Source organism: Peromyscus californicus, unplaced genomic scaffold, assembly GCF_007827085.1.
Source record: "Peromyscus californicus insignis strain IS unplaced genomic scaffold, ASM782708v3 Scaffold_13__1_contigs__length_99412109, whole genome shotgun sequence".
In the NCBI taxonomy this organism is placed as follows: domain Eukaryota; kingdom Metazoa; phylum Chordata; class Mammalia; order Rodentia; family Cricetidae; genus Peromyscus; species Peromyscus californicus.
In genome coordinates, this window is record NW_026294424.1 from 80042999 (window position 1) to 80062614 (window position 19616).

Sequence of the window (19616 nt, forward strand, 5' to 3'; positions counted from 1 at the left end):
GCTACCAACTTGGATATGATAGTTTTTTCTTTATTTTATTTTATTTTGTATTGTTTGGTTGTTATCTCTTAGAAGACTATTCTTTTCCAATGAAATACAAAAGAGAGTGGATCTAGAGGGGATGTAGGGAGGAACTGGGTGGAGTAAAGTGAGGGGAAACTATAATCAGGATATATTGCATTTGAAAAGAATCTATGTCCAATGAAAGGAAAAAATATTCTGGATAATATATAGTCTACATGGCCATCATTTGGAAACTTTTCTGTGTTTCTTTCTTTGAAAATTCTTTTTTGTTGTTGTATTAAACATACATTCTCATGCAAATATTTTGCCATGAATAAATCAATAAATAAGGCAATATTGCACGATGTGTTTTTCAAGTGTTTGGCCAATTAAAAAAATTTTAAACCAATGATTAAAAAGTTTTAGAAAGTCCACATTTCATATACTAAAGAATTGGTAATATTTTTGCAGTGAGAAAATAATGTATAATGTGTGGGAGCCCGTTTTCAGGTTCCTTGTGGCTTTACCCAGCAGGTCCACATAGAGAGGATAATTAGGACCATGGGCCTGAGTGCAGGTGTCTGAGATGGTCTGCACTTGGCTGTGCTAGGGGGGAGGTCTTTTGCTTCATCCCTTGGTGTCTCTATAAATACCCTGGGGCAGAGACAGACAGGGGCCATTGGAAAAGGTTACAGGCCCTCTTGAGGCTATCCTTTATTTTCTATCTCTTCATCTCCACAATCTAAATCCTTCTATCTAATATTTCCTGCTGCTCGCACTCAAGAAAACTCTGGGGAGCTGTGGGGTTGGTGGGTAAATGCCCCGCAATAATGTAAATAAAATAGTTAAAGAGTATTATACAAATTACATGGATTCAATAAAACTTTCGCTGCACCTAGTTGTTTCCTTTAGTGCGATTTTTTTAATTTCTTCTTATTTTGTCTAGACTTTTTTTTTTTGAAACAAGATATTACTGTGGTCTCAGATTCAATATGTAGATGAAATGATCTTGAGTTCCTGAACATCATGCCTTCACCTTTCAAGGACCATTACCTGAAAGGGGAGTGTGTGATGCTTGTACAGGAGCTCAGGTCTTTGTGTAAGGGAGACAAAGGCTTTACCAATCAAATTCCAGCGCCATACCAAGATTTGATTTCATAAAAGGCTACACATTGAAGGCTTGGTCTCCAGATCACAGCAATAAACATTTTAAGTGGTGGGGCCCGGTGAAAGGATGTTGTGACATTTATTCCTAGCATGAGGTGAGGTGCCTGCTGTGCCCTTCATTCTCCCCATGATGGCCAGAATAAATGCTATCTCCTCAGGAACTAATTTTGTCAGCTATTGTTCCAGGAAGAGGAAAGTAGCATAAAGGGGAGTGGAAATGAGGCAATATAAGATCATTATGTTTGTAGATAACAACTGGATTTTAAAAGGTCAAGGTTGGGACTTGGACATATGAAAAATGCTCAATTTCAAGCACATTTTACCAAGACCAAATGGCCTTCTGTGAATTGCCGATAGACATCTTCCACTGTGGTTTAAGTATTCCCTGTAAGGACAAGGAGAGCTGAGAGAAGGATCTTTCCATGCCAGTTATACAAGGTGCATTCCATGGGGACAGTAAATTGATATTAGAGCAAAAGATGTCTTGCACACACAGTTACATAAGAACAGTGAACATAACATTAAATCGGGTCAATTGGAGTACATACTTCTGGGTTACAAATAGGACTCTTCTATTAAAATTCTGAATTCCAACAAGATTAACCTGAAAGTCAGAATTTCTTCACTTCTTGCCATGAAAGAGTGATTTAGGTGCCAAGACTAGAAAACTTTTATAAACTCAGACAATGTATAAAGGAAGACAGAGGCTAAGAGATGAAAATATACTACAATTTTAATTCCAACTACTTCTTACATAGCTCATAATCAAAGAAAAAATTATACTCAATGAAATGAGTCCCAGATAACCTAAAAGAATTTTCTAAAAGTATAATGATAAATAAATTTAAAGTAGCTAAAATACCCTTTTCCTTTTGAAAATACATTGTGAGAGCTGAAGAGATGTCTCAGGGTAAGAGTACTTGTTTCTCTTTCACAGGACCAGAGTTTGATTTTAAGCACCTATGTCGGTTGGCTTAAAACTACCTATATAGATTCCTGCTTTGGGGATCTGACACCCTTTTCTGACTGCCATAAGTACAGGCACACTTGTGCACATATGCACACACAGACATCTAATTAATTAATTAAAAATGCACACATATCTATAAATGTTAACAGTAAACAATAACATTGTAAATGATAAGTATGAGTAGAATGTTTTCTTAGTGTCCCCAAATAAGCGTATTCAAAAGAAAATATGCCCAACGCCTGTGAAAATGTTGTGAGGTATCCACCAGAGAAGACTACCTGGATACGAGTTCAAGCCAATAGTAAGCTTTTATTCACTGGCTGGAGAATACGCTGAATGTTCGGGACTCCAATGAAGTCCCAAGTCTTTCTCAGGTTGAACTTTGAAGCACAAAAACCACATCCTGGGTTGACACACCTCAGTTAGCAAAACAGTTAGTCAGAAGTGGAACTACAGAAGCCAAAAAGTAATGTTAGTACATTTAGAGACTTTCCCAGAACTGTAGGCTTTGATGGATTAGGTCTTTGTTCTTGTTTTTTTCTCAGTGTTTCTCAGGTGTTGCTGCCTATGTGCTGGGTTCCAAGGCCTGAAGGACACCTCCACTATGACATCAATTCTGCTAAGATCTGAAGGTCTGTTACAAAACACAACAAAGTAACTTTACTTAAGACCATGACAGTTAGTGTCTCTATCACTGCAATCATATTTTCAGTGGGAAGTACTACAGTTTGAATCTGACCTGTCCACACAGGAAATCATGATAAACTTTGGTCATTGTAACAAGATTGAGAAGCAGTAGAGAGTTTTGACAGATGATTAGGCATTCAAATTATAAAGTTCTCCTGGAAATATCTTAGATCAGTTAGGACTAGAGTAATTACCATAATAATAAATTGTTATGAAGTAATCCACATATTTGGCCTCTTTTGCACATACACATTTTACTTCTCTGTCTTTTTAATATATAGACAAATAGCTGTCATTAGGTATTAACCCCAGGCTGTCTGGACTTTCCAACCATCAGAATCATGAGCAAAATATAGCATTTTTCCATGCATTGTAGTATGCCACAAGTATTTTGTTATAGAAACATAAACAAAGGTTTTTTTAATGATAAAAGCTTGATTTGAACAAATGAAATGCAATTTTATAATTCTATGGATTTACTGTGAAACATTGAACTGTAACTTTTGAATTCATGAATTGTATGCTATGTTCATTTTATATTATCAAAATTTTAAGCACATTTTAAACTGACGGATAAATTTTGACACAGCTGCATTATTTTATCTTTATATTTCTAAGTAAAAGAAAAAATGTAAGCAAAGTGGTTGTGGATGTGAAAGAGAAAGGAAATAGCAAGCAAACTTTTATGACCTTTGGGTCATCTGAGTTCTATAGTACCCAGGTGTCCACATGATCAAAAGCTAAAAGAGTATTGATTTGTAAGAAGCCATAAAGGTTAGACTTTAACTTTTTTTAATGCTTTGTCCTTAAAGTAAACCAGAGAAGGACAGCAAAATTTGGCAGAAGTACTGGCATTGCAGCAATATTCATGAGCAGTGGATTTCAGTTCTGCTGATACGCACTAGGGCATCTGTACAGAGGTCACAGGACACCTGGAGAGAATTGCTTTTCTCTTTCTACCATGTATTTACATAGGATTAAACGCAGATCATCAGGATTGGCAGCAAATGCCTTCACCAGCACAGCAATCTTTCTGACTGTAGTCATTTTTTTTTAAATCGTATCTCTTAATTAAATAAAATGTAAAGTAAGGGTCTAGAAAGATTTTGACAGTCAAAAGAACTGACTGCTCTTCCAGAACCTCCATTTTCCCATAGGGAGGCTCACTCTCTTCTCTAACTCTAATCTCAGGGGGCTCCATTGCGCTCAGCTGGCCTCCCCAAGCACCAGGCACATGAGTGGTATACAAACACACACGGCAGCAAAACACCCACACATACAAATAAATAAACTAAAAATTTAAAGAATATGTGAACTGATTGCAAGCTTCTACACTGGCTATTGGCTAAGTTGCCCAAGCCCACCGGTGGCATCCTTCCTACATTTGTAGGCCTGACAATGGCCACAGAGCTCCCGCACAGACTTTCCCAGGTGAGGGTCACTGAAATCAAGCCTTCCTGTGCCAGCAGCGAATTCCCATGCCCAGTTCCAGTCGTGCAGCTCCTGCATGAGCTTTCCCTAGTAAGTGCCATCAGAAGCCTGCCCAAGCCATCTCGGAACTTCCAGACATAGCTCCTGATATGCAGTGCAGACTTTGTCTGCAAACCTCAACAGAATCTTAGGCTTCAAGACTGTCCCCAGACTCCAAGGCTCCAGGGGTATATCTCCTACAAGAGCCCAGACTGAAGCAGGCCAGAATACTACATCATACAGAAAACAAATGAGAAATGTCTACATGCCCATATCACAGTGCGAAACACAAATATGAAAGGTCAAGACAGTATGTCCAACCCTTTAACAGAACAGTCCTATGGAAATGTTCTCCAGTGAAAACTACTTAGATGAACCACAGGGCACATACAGCTAGGGAAGACTGCTTAATTGCTCTCTCTCTGGGCAGATTTCATAGTATTTTCTGGAACCATTGAAGTTAGACTGTAGGAAGAGGCTTACTGGTCAGATCCAGGTCAAATCCTCTGAGTTCTGTGTCCCAAGTGTGTAATGTCTTCAGAAATGAGGTCCAGGGGCTGCATCAGTAGCCAATATTGTTGGGGAGTCACTTGGACAACCACGACCAACCATTTGAAAGGAGATTGTCTTAGTTAGGGTTTTTATTGCTGTGATAAATCACCATGACCAAAAGTAAGTTAAGGAGGAAAGGGTTTATCTGGCTTATACTTCCATGTCACTGTTCATCGTTGAAGGAAATCTGGACAGGAACTCAAACACAGCAGGAACCTGGAGGCAGGAGCTGATGCAGAGGCTATGGAGAGGTGCTGCTTACTGGCTTGCTATTCATGGCTTGTTCAGCCTATTTTCTTATAGAACCCAGGACCAGAAGCCCAAGGATGACATGACCCATAATGGGCTCTCCCCCATCAATCACTAATTAAGAAAATGCCTTCCATCTGGATCTAATGGAGGAATTTTCTCAGTTGATGTTCCCTCCTTTCAAATAACTCTAGTTTGTGTGTCAAGCTGACATAAGACCAGCCAGCACAGAGGTATAGTGTGCTGGAGAGAAATTATGACTGATACAGGAAACCTAGCCAGCCTCCTGGGGCTAGTGACATTATTGCCCTTAGGGTGAAAAAAAAAACAATGATTTCCACTTTGCTAGACCAGCACAATTCCTTACTACATTCTAAATCTTATTCTTATACCCATAGGTAAGTGTGTGTCTTAGTCAATGTTCTATTGCTGTGAAGAGACACTGAGATCGTGGCAACTCTTATAAAGGAAAGCATTTAATTGGGGTTGGCTTACAGTTTGGAGGTTTAGATCATTGTCATCATGGCAGAAAGCATGGTGGCATGCAGGCAGACATAGTTGAGAATTCTACATCCAGATCTGCAGGAAGAGAAAGAGAGACACTGGGCCTGGCTTGAGCATTTGAAACCCCAAAGCCCACTCCCAGGGACACACTTGCTCCAACAAGGCCACAGCTACTTCAAAAAGCCACATCTCCAAATAGTGTCATTCCCTGGTGACCAAGTTTTCAATTATATGAGCCTATGAGGGCCATTCCTATTCAAACCACCACAATGTGGCTGTCACACTCTACAACAGAGAACTATCACAAAAAAAGCACAAGTTGGCATAATGAAAATATCAAAATGTCAGAAAGTTCTGCCCCAATAGATACATGTACATCACAGCTTCTGTAAATACAGCTCAAGGAATATGATGAAAGAGAGAGCACATGATTGTAAGAGACAGAATGCCAGGAAGTGAAGTCTATGGTGAAACAGGTACTTTTAGAGCCTGCATAGGCAAGCTTGAAGCCATGGCAATGTCAACGGACATATTAATGTTTAAGGGAGGAAATTTTGTTTGTTCCCCACTGGCTCTAAGAAACAGAAAAACAATATTTCTACCTCATCCTCCCTTTTTTTCTACTTTCCCTGTCAAATCAGAGACTAGTGAGGAAACAAGCATCGTCATCTCTCTTTTAAATGCTGTACTACTCTCCGTATAAAAGAAAGTTCTTTATATGCCAGCAGCTGAGTCTCAGTAGCATTTACATCACCCAGAGCAACAGCCATACAAACAACTCTACTAGAATAATCTTTGATTTTATCTGTATCTGTCCCTCTTTGGGCTACAATTGCATAGATGATTTTTCCTAGAAATATGAGAACAAGTGTCTATTAAGATCAGAACAGGCATTGATTCCACTCAGGTATGGCAATGTGAGCCAAGGAATTTATTTAGTTCTTTACAAGAGCATAGAAGAGTGCATATCTGAAAGGCCCATCCCATCGTGAACTCTTAAGAAAGATGCATCCTTGGAATTTGCTATGTTACTTTGTGCTAGTGAATTTTTAGTCAACTTGACACAAATTAGTGTCATTTGAGAAGAGAGAACCTCAATAGAGAAAATGCTTTAATCAGATTGTCCTGTGGGTCAATTTTTTTGTTTTATGAATGATTAGAAAAGCCCACCCCACTGTGACTGTTGGCATCCCTGGCAAGGTGGTCCTGGATGTAAGAGAGAGCAAACTGAGAGAGCCATCAGGATAAGCCAGTAAATGTTGTTCCTCTATGGCCTCTACTTCAGTTCCTGCTTCCAGGTTACGGCCTTGAGTTACTGCCCTAACTTCTCATAATGAACAACAGCTCTAAGCTGAAATAAGCCCCATGTTCTCCAAGTTTATTTTAGTCATGATGTTTATCATGGCAATAGAAATCTAAAGAGGACGCACTTGTAGATATGTCCACCAAAAACCCTCCAGGATCCAAGTAATTGTGTGTTATATAATCTGGAAGAGATATGTTGTAAATTTTTTTTTAGTCCCCTGAGCATTATAGGACTGCCTTTTCCTTTCAGGAGGGAATATGGCAATTTGAATGTAACATAATGCATCATACATAATCAAAAATTTTGAAAAATACCAAGATCTAAGAAATGCTGTTTTCCCCATACCCTTGTTTGATCTTTACTGTTATGTAAGAAATAGGAGGTTCTCATTTGTGACTCTTCATATGATTCTAAAATGTTATATTTAAAACAAGATAATTATACATGGAAAGTGTTTGATCTTAGCTGATTAGTATCAGGCACCAGAAAGAAAGAAAGAAAGAAAGAAAAAAAAAAAAAAAAAGAAAGAAAGAAAGAAAGAAAGAAAGAAAGAAAGAAAGAAAGAAAGGAAGAAAGAAAGAAAAAAGGAGACAAACAAACTTTGTTAACCTTGAGTTCATGTTCCATGTGCATATTTGCAGATGATATCACACCACCAGGCTTGTTAACTCATTGATGGTTTTGAAGTTATATGTTAACTTCTTGATTTATCCAACTTTGCATAAAAGCATGAAAACCTGCAAAGAATGATAGATGTCAAACCATTCCATTTCAGCAAGATGTCTGTGAAACGGACTTCAGTTTTGCTGCTGATACAGCTGATATGCTACTTTAGACTTGGAACTTGTGGAAAAGTGCTGGTGTGGCCAACAGAATACAGCCATTGGATCAATATAAAGATGATTCTGGATGAACTTTTGCAGAGAGGTCATGAAGTAACTGTTCTGACATCTTCAGCTTCCGTCCTTATTGAGCCTAGCAATGAATCTTCTATTAATTTTGAGATTTATCCTGTACCTTTGAGTAAAGATGATCTTCAATATATGTTTGAAAAATGGGTAACTCAATGGACATACGATTTTCAAGAACCCTCAGTTTGGACATATTATTCAAAAATGCAACAAATCTTTAGTGAATATTCTGATGTTATTGAAAGTTTCTGCAAAGCTGTAGTTTGGAACAAGAATCTTATGAAAAAACTCCAAGGATCTAAGTTTGATGTCATCCTTGCAGATGCTGTTGGTCCCTGTGGTGAGCTGTTGGCCGAAGTGCTTAAGACACCTTTAGTGTACAGTCTCCGTTTCTGTCCTGGATACAAATGTGAAAAGTACAGTGGGGGGCTTCCACTCCCTCCTTCCTATGTGCCTGTGGTTCTCTCAGAATTAAGTGACCACATGACATTTGTAGAAAGGGTAAAGAATATGTTGCATCTGCTATACTTTGACTTTTGGTTTCAACCATTTAATGAGAAAACCTGGAGTCAGCTTTACAGTGACGTTCTAGGTAAACTGTCTTTCACTGTTACAGTGAAATTCCAATTTTCTGCTTCTTAGAATGTGAGTGTGTGTGGATGAATATACAGTCATAGAATGAGGTTGCTAATTGTGAGCTGATAAAGCAAAAATAGAAGACAACTAAATAGCCTCAAAACAAGGCAGAACACTGTAGAGTTGTTCAGAACACTCCAGAAATTGCTCTCCATGCAAATTGAGACAAAGATTTCTCTTGGTAATCATTTGATGTATTCTATGTTTGTCTTAGTATAAAAAACTCTAGGTTTCAATGAATGCATTAGTGACTGTAGATATGTGCACTAAGGATTTCTAATTCGCTACTGTGACTATCTGTATAGTACTAAAGAAAATATGTTCCCTTATAAAAGTTTTTTCATTTGCAAATTGAAACATTTATCTAGAATGTCATGAAAGGTCTTTCACAATTAATCAGTATCTCTAATACCAGAAACAGTCAAGGGAACTTGGTTTTCTTGGAGTTTGAGACTTCTTAGATGCCTAAAACTGATGACTTAAAGCCTAAAATCTTGCTGAAAAAAAATGCAGGCATTTTTATTTGCTGGTTTTTAAAAATACCTTTCCATTAAATAAAATAACACCTAAATTAAGAGTAAGAAAAATTTGAATGTTAAATTTTTTATGAAAAATATCTAGCTGTAACTTCCACATATACAAATGTTAGTATTACCAATACCCTTTGATAGACCCAGTACAGCAGTACCTAAAAGGAATTTAGTCATACCTTAGAGATTATCATAGTGCATTTGAAGAATCAAGGATCAAGAAACTAGCTTCTAAAATACATAAAGTAGACTAAATATTCTATGAAAGCTGTTTTTTCAAGATTCTTTGCAGGAGTCAAAAAGCTTTGAAATTACTGGTGTAACTTTGGAAGACAATGTAATTTTTACACAAATTATTATTTAATTTTATAATAATATTAATAATATTAAATTTAATATTAGTACATCTATATTATAAACCACAAGTGAAACATTTCAAATTGTTGTCTACATTATATCAACTCATCACTAGAAATCATATGCTATATGCCAGACAAAATCCTTTCATCACTGCATAGTTTTAACTTGTTTTTTGTGGTGCAGGAAGACCCACAACATTATATGAAATGATGGGGAAAGCAGATATGTGGCTCATTCGAACTTACTGGGACTTGGAATTTCCCCACCCACTCTTACCTAACTTTGACTTTGTTGGAGGACTCCACTGCAAACCAGCCAAACCATTGCCTAAGGTAACCCTATATTGTTTCCTTTGATAAATTGCTTTGCCTTTTTCATGGAAACAATTCTTCAACACTCTTTCAGGATGTTGGGTTTCATGAGAGATATAAAAAGTGGATTAGAATTCTCTGACAACTGACATATACATTATTTCCATACTGTAACACATCTCTGTGTCTCACTACTGTTAAGCAAAATGTCATATCATTTTAGAATGTGGTCAGTGACTTAACGGCCTTTATGTAACTCATAAAAAAAGAATTAATATTCTATTCAAGAACATATAGTAAATGCCAGAGACATATGTTGAAAATCTAAAGAAAGAAGAATAAATTTCTCTAACAAAGAGAACCTATATTCTACTTGAACAGAGTATAAGAATGAAGAAACGTTGTATATAGTATAATAAATATTGTGTATTGTGTTACTAGAGGAAGACAGATATGTGGCAGACATATCCAACAGAGATCACAGGAGCTGTCCCAGAATCCTTGCATAGTTACAAAGTGTGCAGGATTAGATGAAAGAATGAAAGGGAGAAAGAGGAAAGCAGACAATTCCAAGAACCGTTGACAAAACTCCACACTCAGCCAAGCAGGATGACAAAGCAGGCAGGTCATGTGAGAGCCGTGTCTAGGAGCGCTCTACACAGCCTCTTGTTCTTCCCGACTTCCTCATAGTGTTTCTACAGTTATGTTTTTGCTGGTATTTTGTTTTTGTCTTTGTAGTTTCCACTTATAAAAGAAAACAAAGTTTCTCTTTGTGTGCCTGGCTTATTGCTTAACATGGTGACCTCTAATTAATATCTGGGTAGAACACAATTACGTTTATATACCAACACTTTTTTACACATTTGTATGTTGAAGACTATCTAAGCTAATTCCATAATTGGGACATTGTGGGTAGTGGTATAATAAACATCGTTACGTGTATTTTTTTTCTCTTTGTGACTCTTTCTCTCAGATGTCTCACCCAAGAATGGCATGTACATTTAGAGCTAATGTTATCTGTATGAAGAACCTTCTTTGTGTTTTTCATATTGGTATCACTTCACATTCCTAGCTATAACAAATACATAAATGTTCAATTTCATAATGTCTGTGGGAGTTTTTGCTATTGTTTTAATTTTTGTGACATACATGCTAACTGGATTACGATGGAATATCAACATATTTTGAATTGCATTTTCCTAATAGCTAAAAATATTAAAATAATTTTTCATATAATTATGGGTTACTTGTACCTCTACTGAGAATGGTCCCTTCTGGATCATTTATCTATGTTGACTGAATTATTTTTTTCTTTTGATATTAGAATTTTTTTTAATTCATCTACAGTCTGGACAAGTTTACAGATTTTTCCCCCAGTTTTTAAGAGTCTCTTCATTTTGATGATATTTTTCTTTGTTATTCAGAAGTTATTACTATAAAGTAGTCCCACTTGTCAGTTCCCAATTTATTCCCTGGGCTGATGGGATTCTAATCAATAAATTACTATCTTTTTCAGTGTCATTGAGTTCTCTTAGAGACATTTGAACTTTCAGTTTCCATTTTCATGTCTTTTATCCATTTTGAGTAAAATTTTCAGAGTGAGAGAGAGTTCTATTTTCATCCTACCTGTGCAGATAAATAGAATTCTTGGCACCATCCTTTAAAAGGTCTGTCTTCAACTTCCATGTGCAGTTTGTGTGCCTCTGTCAGGGTTATAGACAACCTGTAAACCTATTTCTCCTACTTGGTCTATATGTTTCTTTGCTTTTTCCTGGTTCTTTAAGAATTTTATAGAGTGTGTTTTCATTATAAAATCAGCTCTCCCTAACGTCTCCCAAATCCAGAGACGTTACCTGATCCTTACCCACTCTAACTTGTGTTCTCTTTTCTTTTTTCATTCTTTTAGTCAAATTCGTGGAATAAAAAATTTTAAATAGAAAAAGAAATCAACGTAATATGACATATGATAGATAGTGTTAATATGCCACTGAATTTTACTTACAAATATTTTATTCCATCTGTGTTCACTGGGGGTGTGTGGAAATTCATGTTGTTTTTTTTAACCAAGTTGTAACAACAGAAAAATACTAGCTTAATAAGAAGGCTTAACAAATGTTCCTTCTCTTTCCACTTTATTGAGCTACTTGGGTAGCATTGGTATTGTGTATTTATTATAGCTGGAGAGCATTCATCATTGAATCTACTTAGTGTGCAGTGTTTGACTTTGTAACAAATGTTCTTTAAAGTTCATTGTTCATTACTGTTGTGTGTGTTTACAATGAAGTTCTTATATCCTCAGTTTTCTTTCATTTCTTCAAGATTTCCAGATGTGTTAGTATATTGATTTTCTTTCTTTTTTGAAGCAGAGTTGGAGTTTATTAAAAGACATTTATAACATAGATTTTTTTTTGAGACAGGGTTTCTCTGTGTAGTTTTGCTGCCTGTCCTGATGTTGCTCTGTAGATCAGGCTGGCCTTGAATTTACAGAGATCCACCTGGCTCTGCCTCCCGAGTGCTGAGATTAAAGGTGTGTGCTGCCACTGCCTGGCCATTAATATAGATTTAAATCACAGAGATAAGTAGAGAGATGTTCATGCCAAGATGAAGACATATGCAAGTGTGTATATGAACTTTGCAAGGGAGTGTCACAATTGCGTTTACAGTAGCCATATTGGAAAAAATTGGAATTTTTATTCATTCCAAACCTTTTTTTTTTAATTTTTTTGAGTTTTTTTTTTTTTTTTTTTTTTGGTTTTTTGAGACACTACAGGGTTTCTTTGTGCAGCTTTGTACCTTTCCTGGGACTCACTTGGTCGCCCAGGCTGGCCTTGAACTCACAGAGATCCGCCTGGCTCTGCCTCTCGAGTGCTGGGATTAAAGGAGTGCGCCACCACCGCCTGGCCCAAAACTTTTTTCATATAATACATTGTGATTATCTTCTGCCAGATCATACCCACCTCCCCACCCATACTTTATGTTCTCTCTGTCTCTCTGTCAGTCTGTGTGTGTGTGTGTGTTTGTGAGAGAGAGAGAGAGAGAGAGAGAGAGAGAGAGAGAGAGAGAGAGAGAGAAACCACAAAAATGAAAATCAAAACAATGACCTAAAAATAAATAAGACCAAAAAATGCCCAAGCAAAACCAAGTGAAAGACAAAGCCCACAAAAGAAAAAAAAAAACATGGGATTTATTTTGTGTTGACCAAGTACTCCTGGGCATGGGTCCTGCTCTAGGATATGACTGATTTACCCAGTGATATTCCAATAGAGAGAGAACTGATTTTCCCCTTTGCTATCAGGTATCAATTGCAAAAAGCTTCCTAGTTAGAAATGTCCATGTCCATTTTCCACTCTCAGTGCTGGGACCTCATCTGGCTTGGACCTGTGCGGGTCTTACGTGTGTTGCCACAGTCTCTGTGAGTTCATATATTCCTCAGTCTTACTGTGTCTGGAAGACACTGGGATGTCATCCATTCCTTCTGGCTTTTACAATCTTTCTGCCTCCTCTTTGTGTTGTTTTTAAAATACCTCCTAATGATCATCTAAATTTCAGTGATACCTCTAATTTACTTATTTTGGTCAGTTGCACTGTAGCACAAATGTACTCTCAATGAATATTGAGTACTGAAGCAATGGAACCACTGATCTTCTTAAAATAATTCCAGTTATTACATGATTTCCTCTCATAAAGTTTGTCGTGGTGCTTCCTATGCTGCCATTCATTTGCAATGTCACATCTCTCTTTGTAGGAAATGGAAGACTTTGTTCAGAGCTCTGGAGAACACGGTGTTGTGGTGTTTTCTCTGGGTTCAATGGTTAGAAATTTAACAGATGAAAAGGCCAATATAGTTGCATCTGCTCTTGCTCAGATTCCACAAAAGGTGAGATAAAATGTCCACTAGGTGGACAATTGTATTATAAGTGTATTGAACTCTGAAAGGTTTTAAGTAGAGAAAATTCCCGTGTGAAAAGTAAATGAAGGTCTCTTTCCTATTCATCTCTAACACCATTTTAAAAAGAAAATTTTAAATTGTTCAGGGTGAAATATTAATCTGGTTCTGATTGACCTCATGATCTGAAAGTTTGTAATTACATCCATGCATGGTTGTGCATAGTGGTCATCCTGGCTCTTAGAGACCAGAGTGGGTCGTTTTTTCTCATGTTTAAAGCCAGTTTATACTTCGTGGTGATTCCCAAGCTTTTCATATCTCAAAGAAGTGAGAAGAAAAAGAAAGAAAGGATGGGGAGAGAAAGAGGAAATAAAATAAAAAGAAATATACTGGAGCTGGTGTGATGACAGTGGTTAAGAGCATTGGCTGCTCTTCCAGAGAGCCTGGGTTTGATTGCTAACACTTATATACTAACTAGCTCACAACTGTCCCCAACTCAAGTTCCAGGAGACCTAATACATTTTTCAGGCCTCCAGGTGGCATACTCGTAATGCACAGAATTACATGAGGGCAAAACACCCACATACATAAAATGAAACACAAATGTTTGTAAAGAAAAGGGGAGGTATCTTCTTCCCAATGGCTGATGTAGGAAAATATAAGAGAAAGGATGATGAAAATAGGTCCTGACCCTGAAGTGAGCCTGGGATGATAAAATTATGATTGCATCTACAGGAACTCTGCTTCTAGCACATCAAGTGAACATCTTTTTCTGGTTGGTGAAAAAGCATGGAATTTAAGATGGAGTCAGGTATAGCTCAGTATGCCATAGGAAGATTCTAGAAGCTCCTGACTCCATATACTTTTGTATGGTTGACTCACTTTCTAAAAGCATCACTCTTTGGCTGTTTGGGGGCTGAATTTACTCTAGTACTTGATAACAGTTTCTCCTGTTCATGAAGATAATTTTTATGTAAACTTATTTTATGAGATACAGAGCATATAGAAAGTGAAAATGAACAGTTCGTATTCATTTGTGAGGATTGCTTGTATTTCAGAACTCAGTTTGGCACTAAACATGATTTGTATTTAGAGCAATAGAAACCACGCTTAAAAATTTCCTATTGACAAAATTTTCCCTTGGGCAGACCTTAAAGTTTCATCTGAAACAAAGTAAATACACTTTCTAGTAAGAAAGAAATTATTTCTCAGAATAGTAAACTATATCAATATAATACTTTATGCATCAAAATTAAACCTAGTATAATGAGTAGACTAGGGAAGATGGGAATATAGGTAAAATTATGTGCTCACAACTCAAAAAGATAAAAATTAACATTGAATTTGTAATATAAGAGCTAGAATTTTATATAATATATACATAATCATAAATTGTTACTAGTTGTATATAGTAATCCCATTCAGGGTTGCATAATTTTCATGTATGCTTGAATTTGTCATTAATCATTAGACCTATATAAATTAGCATGATGAAATATCATGCTCAAGTTATTGTAAAGCTATGTACAGAAAATGTATTATTTATGTCAGTCTTTTAAATCTCATATTATTTTAAAACCCCCTGTCTTAATTTCATTAGCAATCATTTGGATAATGTTCAACTGAATAATCTCCTTGGTTCTCCAGAATCAAAATATACCAAAGCTTTTGAATTTCTGCAATTGAATAAGGTACTTTCTGTGTATAACAGGTTCTGTGGAGATTTGATGGTAAGAAACCAGAGACCTTAGGATCCAATACTCGGCTGTACAAGTGGATCCCCCAGAATGACCTTCTTGGTAAGACAGAGGTCAATAAAGTAAGAAAACAAAGGGAGCAACAGATCTTGAGGACAGTAAAAAACAAAGCAAATATATTTATATTTATTTTCATAAACACAGAATGGAAAATAGCTACCTATAAATTCTGTCATCCTACTATTAAAAATCATCTTCTCTATGTCTAAAATCTGCATACCTTCAGTTCAGCTGTAATAACTGCTCTAAGAATTGTCCAGAGACTGTATGAATTGCCCCTTTGTATCTTGTTTCTTAATTTTGCATGATTTTTATTCTACTACAGGAATATTTCCAATGCCACTGAGAATCTTAGCCCCTCCTGTTGCACCAACTCTGTATTTTCTATGCAAACAAGTGTACTATCTTTACCACAAAGTGCTAATATATTTCATGAGAAATTGCAGCTTGATTGGCCTTAGATTCCACCATCTACTATCCTGGTGACTATACACTACACACCAGACCCAGTGCCACAACCATTTCTATATAGTCTACTTGCCTTCTGGGTTTTAATGTGGTATTTTAATAAATAAATTTCACACAATATATTTTAGTCAAATTAAACCATCAACTCCATTTATCTTAACTCTTCTCATATCTACCCTCTTCCTTCCCACCCACTCCCTTTTTTTCTCTTTCTCATTGGTTATTATTATTGCATCTGTACATACATATGGATATACAAATACAATCTGCTAAGTCCATCTAGTATTCCTGCTAGGTTTCTGAACTCACCATTGGTATTGGATAATAAATTTGAATTCATCCCTGGGGAAAACTGATTCTCAGCAGTCATTATGTGTCTGTCTCTCTTCACCTGGGGACAAGGCACTGTAACATTTTCTGCCTTTACATTGGCACGTCAACTGGTATATTCATTGTACTGATCTTGTTTAGGCTACCATAAAATCAAGATTCAGTGACTGCAGTCTCCCTGTGCTGTATGAAGACACAATCTCAGAGCAGATTTCCTTGTCCTATGATTCTTACCATATTTCCACCCCCTCTTCTGAAATGTTTCTTGAGCCATATGTATATATATGTGTATATATATATATGTATATATATATGGGGTTTGTGTTATAGATGTATCATTTGGAGCTTCATACCCAAGGTCAGTTGTTCTCTGTATTTTGACAACTTTGGCTTTCTGTAATGGTCTCTGTGTGCTGCAAAAATAAGATACTTTGATGGGGGATGAAAACTACACATACATGTGGGTATAAGGTAAGGATTTCAAATGCAATGAGAAATGACATTGGTTTAGAAAAGTGTCAGTTGTTGGTTCTTCTCTATGTTCAGAGCCCCAGGGGAAATTCACAACTGGTACTATTAACCTAACCATGTGGATTCTTTCCCACTGGATCTTTTACCCACAATCTTCCTTTCATTTTCGTATGTGACAATCTTGTTTCATTTTGCAGTTCTCCAGACACATACTACTTCTTCCAAATACTCTTCTCCTATCTCCAGCTCACTTAAGAGCTTGATATAAACTTCCAAAGCAGTTTCACTGCAAATTTGTGGCTATAGCATGTTTCCTATGAAAACAGTCCCTTTGGAACCCTTATATTTCACTTCTTTTTTAATATTTTAATAAATGATTATGTAAAAATAATTCTAATTGTAGGTCATCCAAAGACCAAAGCTTTTATAGCTCATGGTGGAACCAATGGCATCTATGAAGCAATCTATCATGGCATTCCTATTGTTGGTATTCCATTGTTTGCGGATCAACCTGATAATATTAACCACATGGTAGCCAAGGGAGCAGCTGTTAGAGTGGACTTAAACACACTGTCAACTACAGACCTTCTCACTGCCTTGAGGACCATCATTAATGACCCTTCGTGAGTACAACAATTTTTTGTTTGAATTTATTTTTCTTTTTTGAAACAAGGTCTCACTGTATAATCCCACGATCGCCCCTGAATTCATAGAGATCTGCCTGCTTCAGACTACTATGTGCTGGGATTAAAAATTGGTCTCATCATGCTTGATGTATGTAACTACCTCTTTAAAAATATTGATAAAAAGATTATTATCATCATATTATTGATTTTAATCCCATTTGAAGGAGAATAACAGTAAAAAACTTCAAATTATTTTGCATATCTGAAATATGTACCTGTTTTCAATAATAAAGTTACTCTAAATTCATATTTGACTTCATATGAGAAATGATTAGTCAGAAAATTCTCTGTATATGTGTAAATAATGTTTCAAATATACATCTACTGGTAGCAAGGACATTAAAATATAACAGAATATACATAATGAAGTAATCATGAACTTTAAAATTTATGAAAGAATGTTTAAATGTTTATCCATACTTTCTAAATCTATAAAACTTTTGGTGAAATTTTATATTATTTCTATCATTTTTTAAACAGGGTCTCATTTTGTAGTACTGAGCTGGCCTCAAATTCAGAAAGATTCTCTTGACTCTGCCTCCCAAGTGCTCAGATAAAAGGCATGTTCTACCAACCCTGCAATAGAAGCTGAAGTGACTAGCTTTGAGAAAATGTGTTCTAGGTTCAATTTTATGACATCTCAAAAGCCCTTAGAATAGTTTAGGTCATAAAATTAATATCAATTCTCACTGAACTCATAGCCAACATCTAAGCCAGTGATGTCAACAAAAGAACCCATGTTAGTTGAAATTTATGTTAAGGCCTGGACAGTGAGATTAAAACAATCACACTGGAATGAGAGACAATATTAAATTCATAACATACCCAGGGAACATCATTAGTACCTTCAAGGTTTACCAGAAGAATGATGTACCTAATCAGAAAGTCCATAGGCAAAACAACAGGAGAAAATGATGTTGGTTCTTACAGACACAGTCTCCATGTCTGGGTGCAGAATTGGATTTGTTTTTTCATTATGTTGAGAATTCTGGTGGAAGTTCTGTGCAAGGAAGAATCATACTTCAAAAAGTGTTTTCAAACATGAATCTAGTTTTAGATTGAAATTAGAAAACAGAGGTAAGAGAGGAGAAACTGAAACTGGAGAGGAGATATCCAACATGACACCTTACCCTGTGATGCTTAAGACAATTCTATGTCTACTTCACTTATTTGTCTTATATCATATGTTACATGTTCCTCACATGAAAAATATTTAACTCTCATTACTAATGATCTCTTGCCAATTTGAAAATATGGCTGAACTACAAAAATTTCAATTAAGAATTAATATTTTATGGGAATAAAGCAAAAACAGACCCAGCACTTGTAACTGAGATGCCAGTGGATGCTGGTAATCTCATCAATTGGAAAGTGGATAGAGAGATTCATTAAGTATTTTTAAGGCCAGTGTAACCTACACAACAAGTTCAGAACAAACTTGTGCTACACGAGACTGACTCAACTCTCCTCCTTGCCGCTCAACTCTTCTCCCTGCCACTAAACTGTCCATCCTGTCCCTCAACTATCCTCCATGTCGTCTGATAAACCACAGCAAATCTATTTGGTTATTTTTGAGTCACTTTAGGGGCTTTTTCCCAAACCAACAAATGTTAGGTAGGCCTGAAAATTAGTTTCATTTTAATTTTAGTTGTACACATTGTCCCATTCAGGTATAAAGAGAATGCCATGCGGCTATCAAGAATCCAACATGATCAACCAATAAAGCCCCTGGACAGAGCCATCTTCTGGATTGAGTATGTCATGCGCAACAAAGGAGCCAAGCACCTTCGTGTGGCAGCACATGACCTCACCTGGTTCCAGTACCACTCTCTGGATGTGCTTGGATTCCTGCTGGCCTGTGTGCTGACTGTGATGCTCATCATCATGAAGTGTTGCCTCTTTTGTTGCCAGAAGTTTACTAAATCTGGAAAGAAGAAGAAAAGGGAGTAGCTGATGTGGGGAGGACTGCTAACGTGGGTAAAAAGAAGAGAAAAGAGTAGCTGCATTGAAGCCTCATGAGTCCTGAGGGATGAGCATCTCACAGCTGCTCCCAGCAAGAAGAGGTTGAGATGCCAGGTCTTTCCCTCTAAGAGAAGACAGTTTCAGGTCTTCAGTAAAGAAGGCTTTCACGTATTTCATATGTTTAAGATGTGCAAGATTTCATGACAATTAGGCACTCAGTGTTATAAAACAAAAATCATGTGTTCACTTTAGAATGTTTTGATGTAATTGAGGAGCTATCCCCAATAATAATCACTGAGATTAACTGTGGTTCACAAAAGTCACATGGGCATAGAATCTTTGAAAATACCATGTTATGTCATGTAAGGGTAAATATGTCATGTTAGGTAAAGGTAATTTC

General features: G+C 36.6%; 1 protein-coding gene across 2 annotated transcripts; it reads left to right on the plus strand.

Moving 5' to 3' along the window:
• The first annotated feature begins 7687 nt into the window (after positions 1-7687).
• LOC128108576 (UDP-glucuronosyltransferase 2B1) lies at positions 7688-19204 on the plus strand. 2 transcript variants are annotated; one of them, XM_052735310.1, is made up of 6 exons: positions 7688-8411; positions 9529-9677; positions 13402-13533; positions 15254-15341; positions 16972-17191; positions 18925-19204. In XM_052735310.1, exons 1-6 carry the CDS (start codon positions 7688-7690, stop codon positions 19202-19204), a joined length of 1593 nt encoding a protein of 530 aa, XP_052591270.1. The 2 variants fall into 2 exon arrangements, with proteins under 2 accessions (XP_052591270.1, XP_052591271.1); XM_052735311.1 differs by having other exon boundaries at positions 7688-8159.
• Positions 19205-19616: the final 412 nt, after the last annotated feature.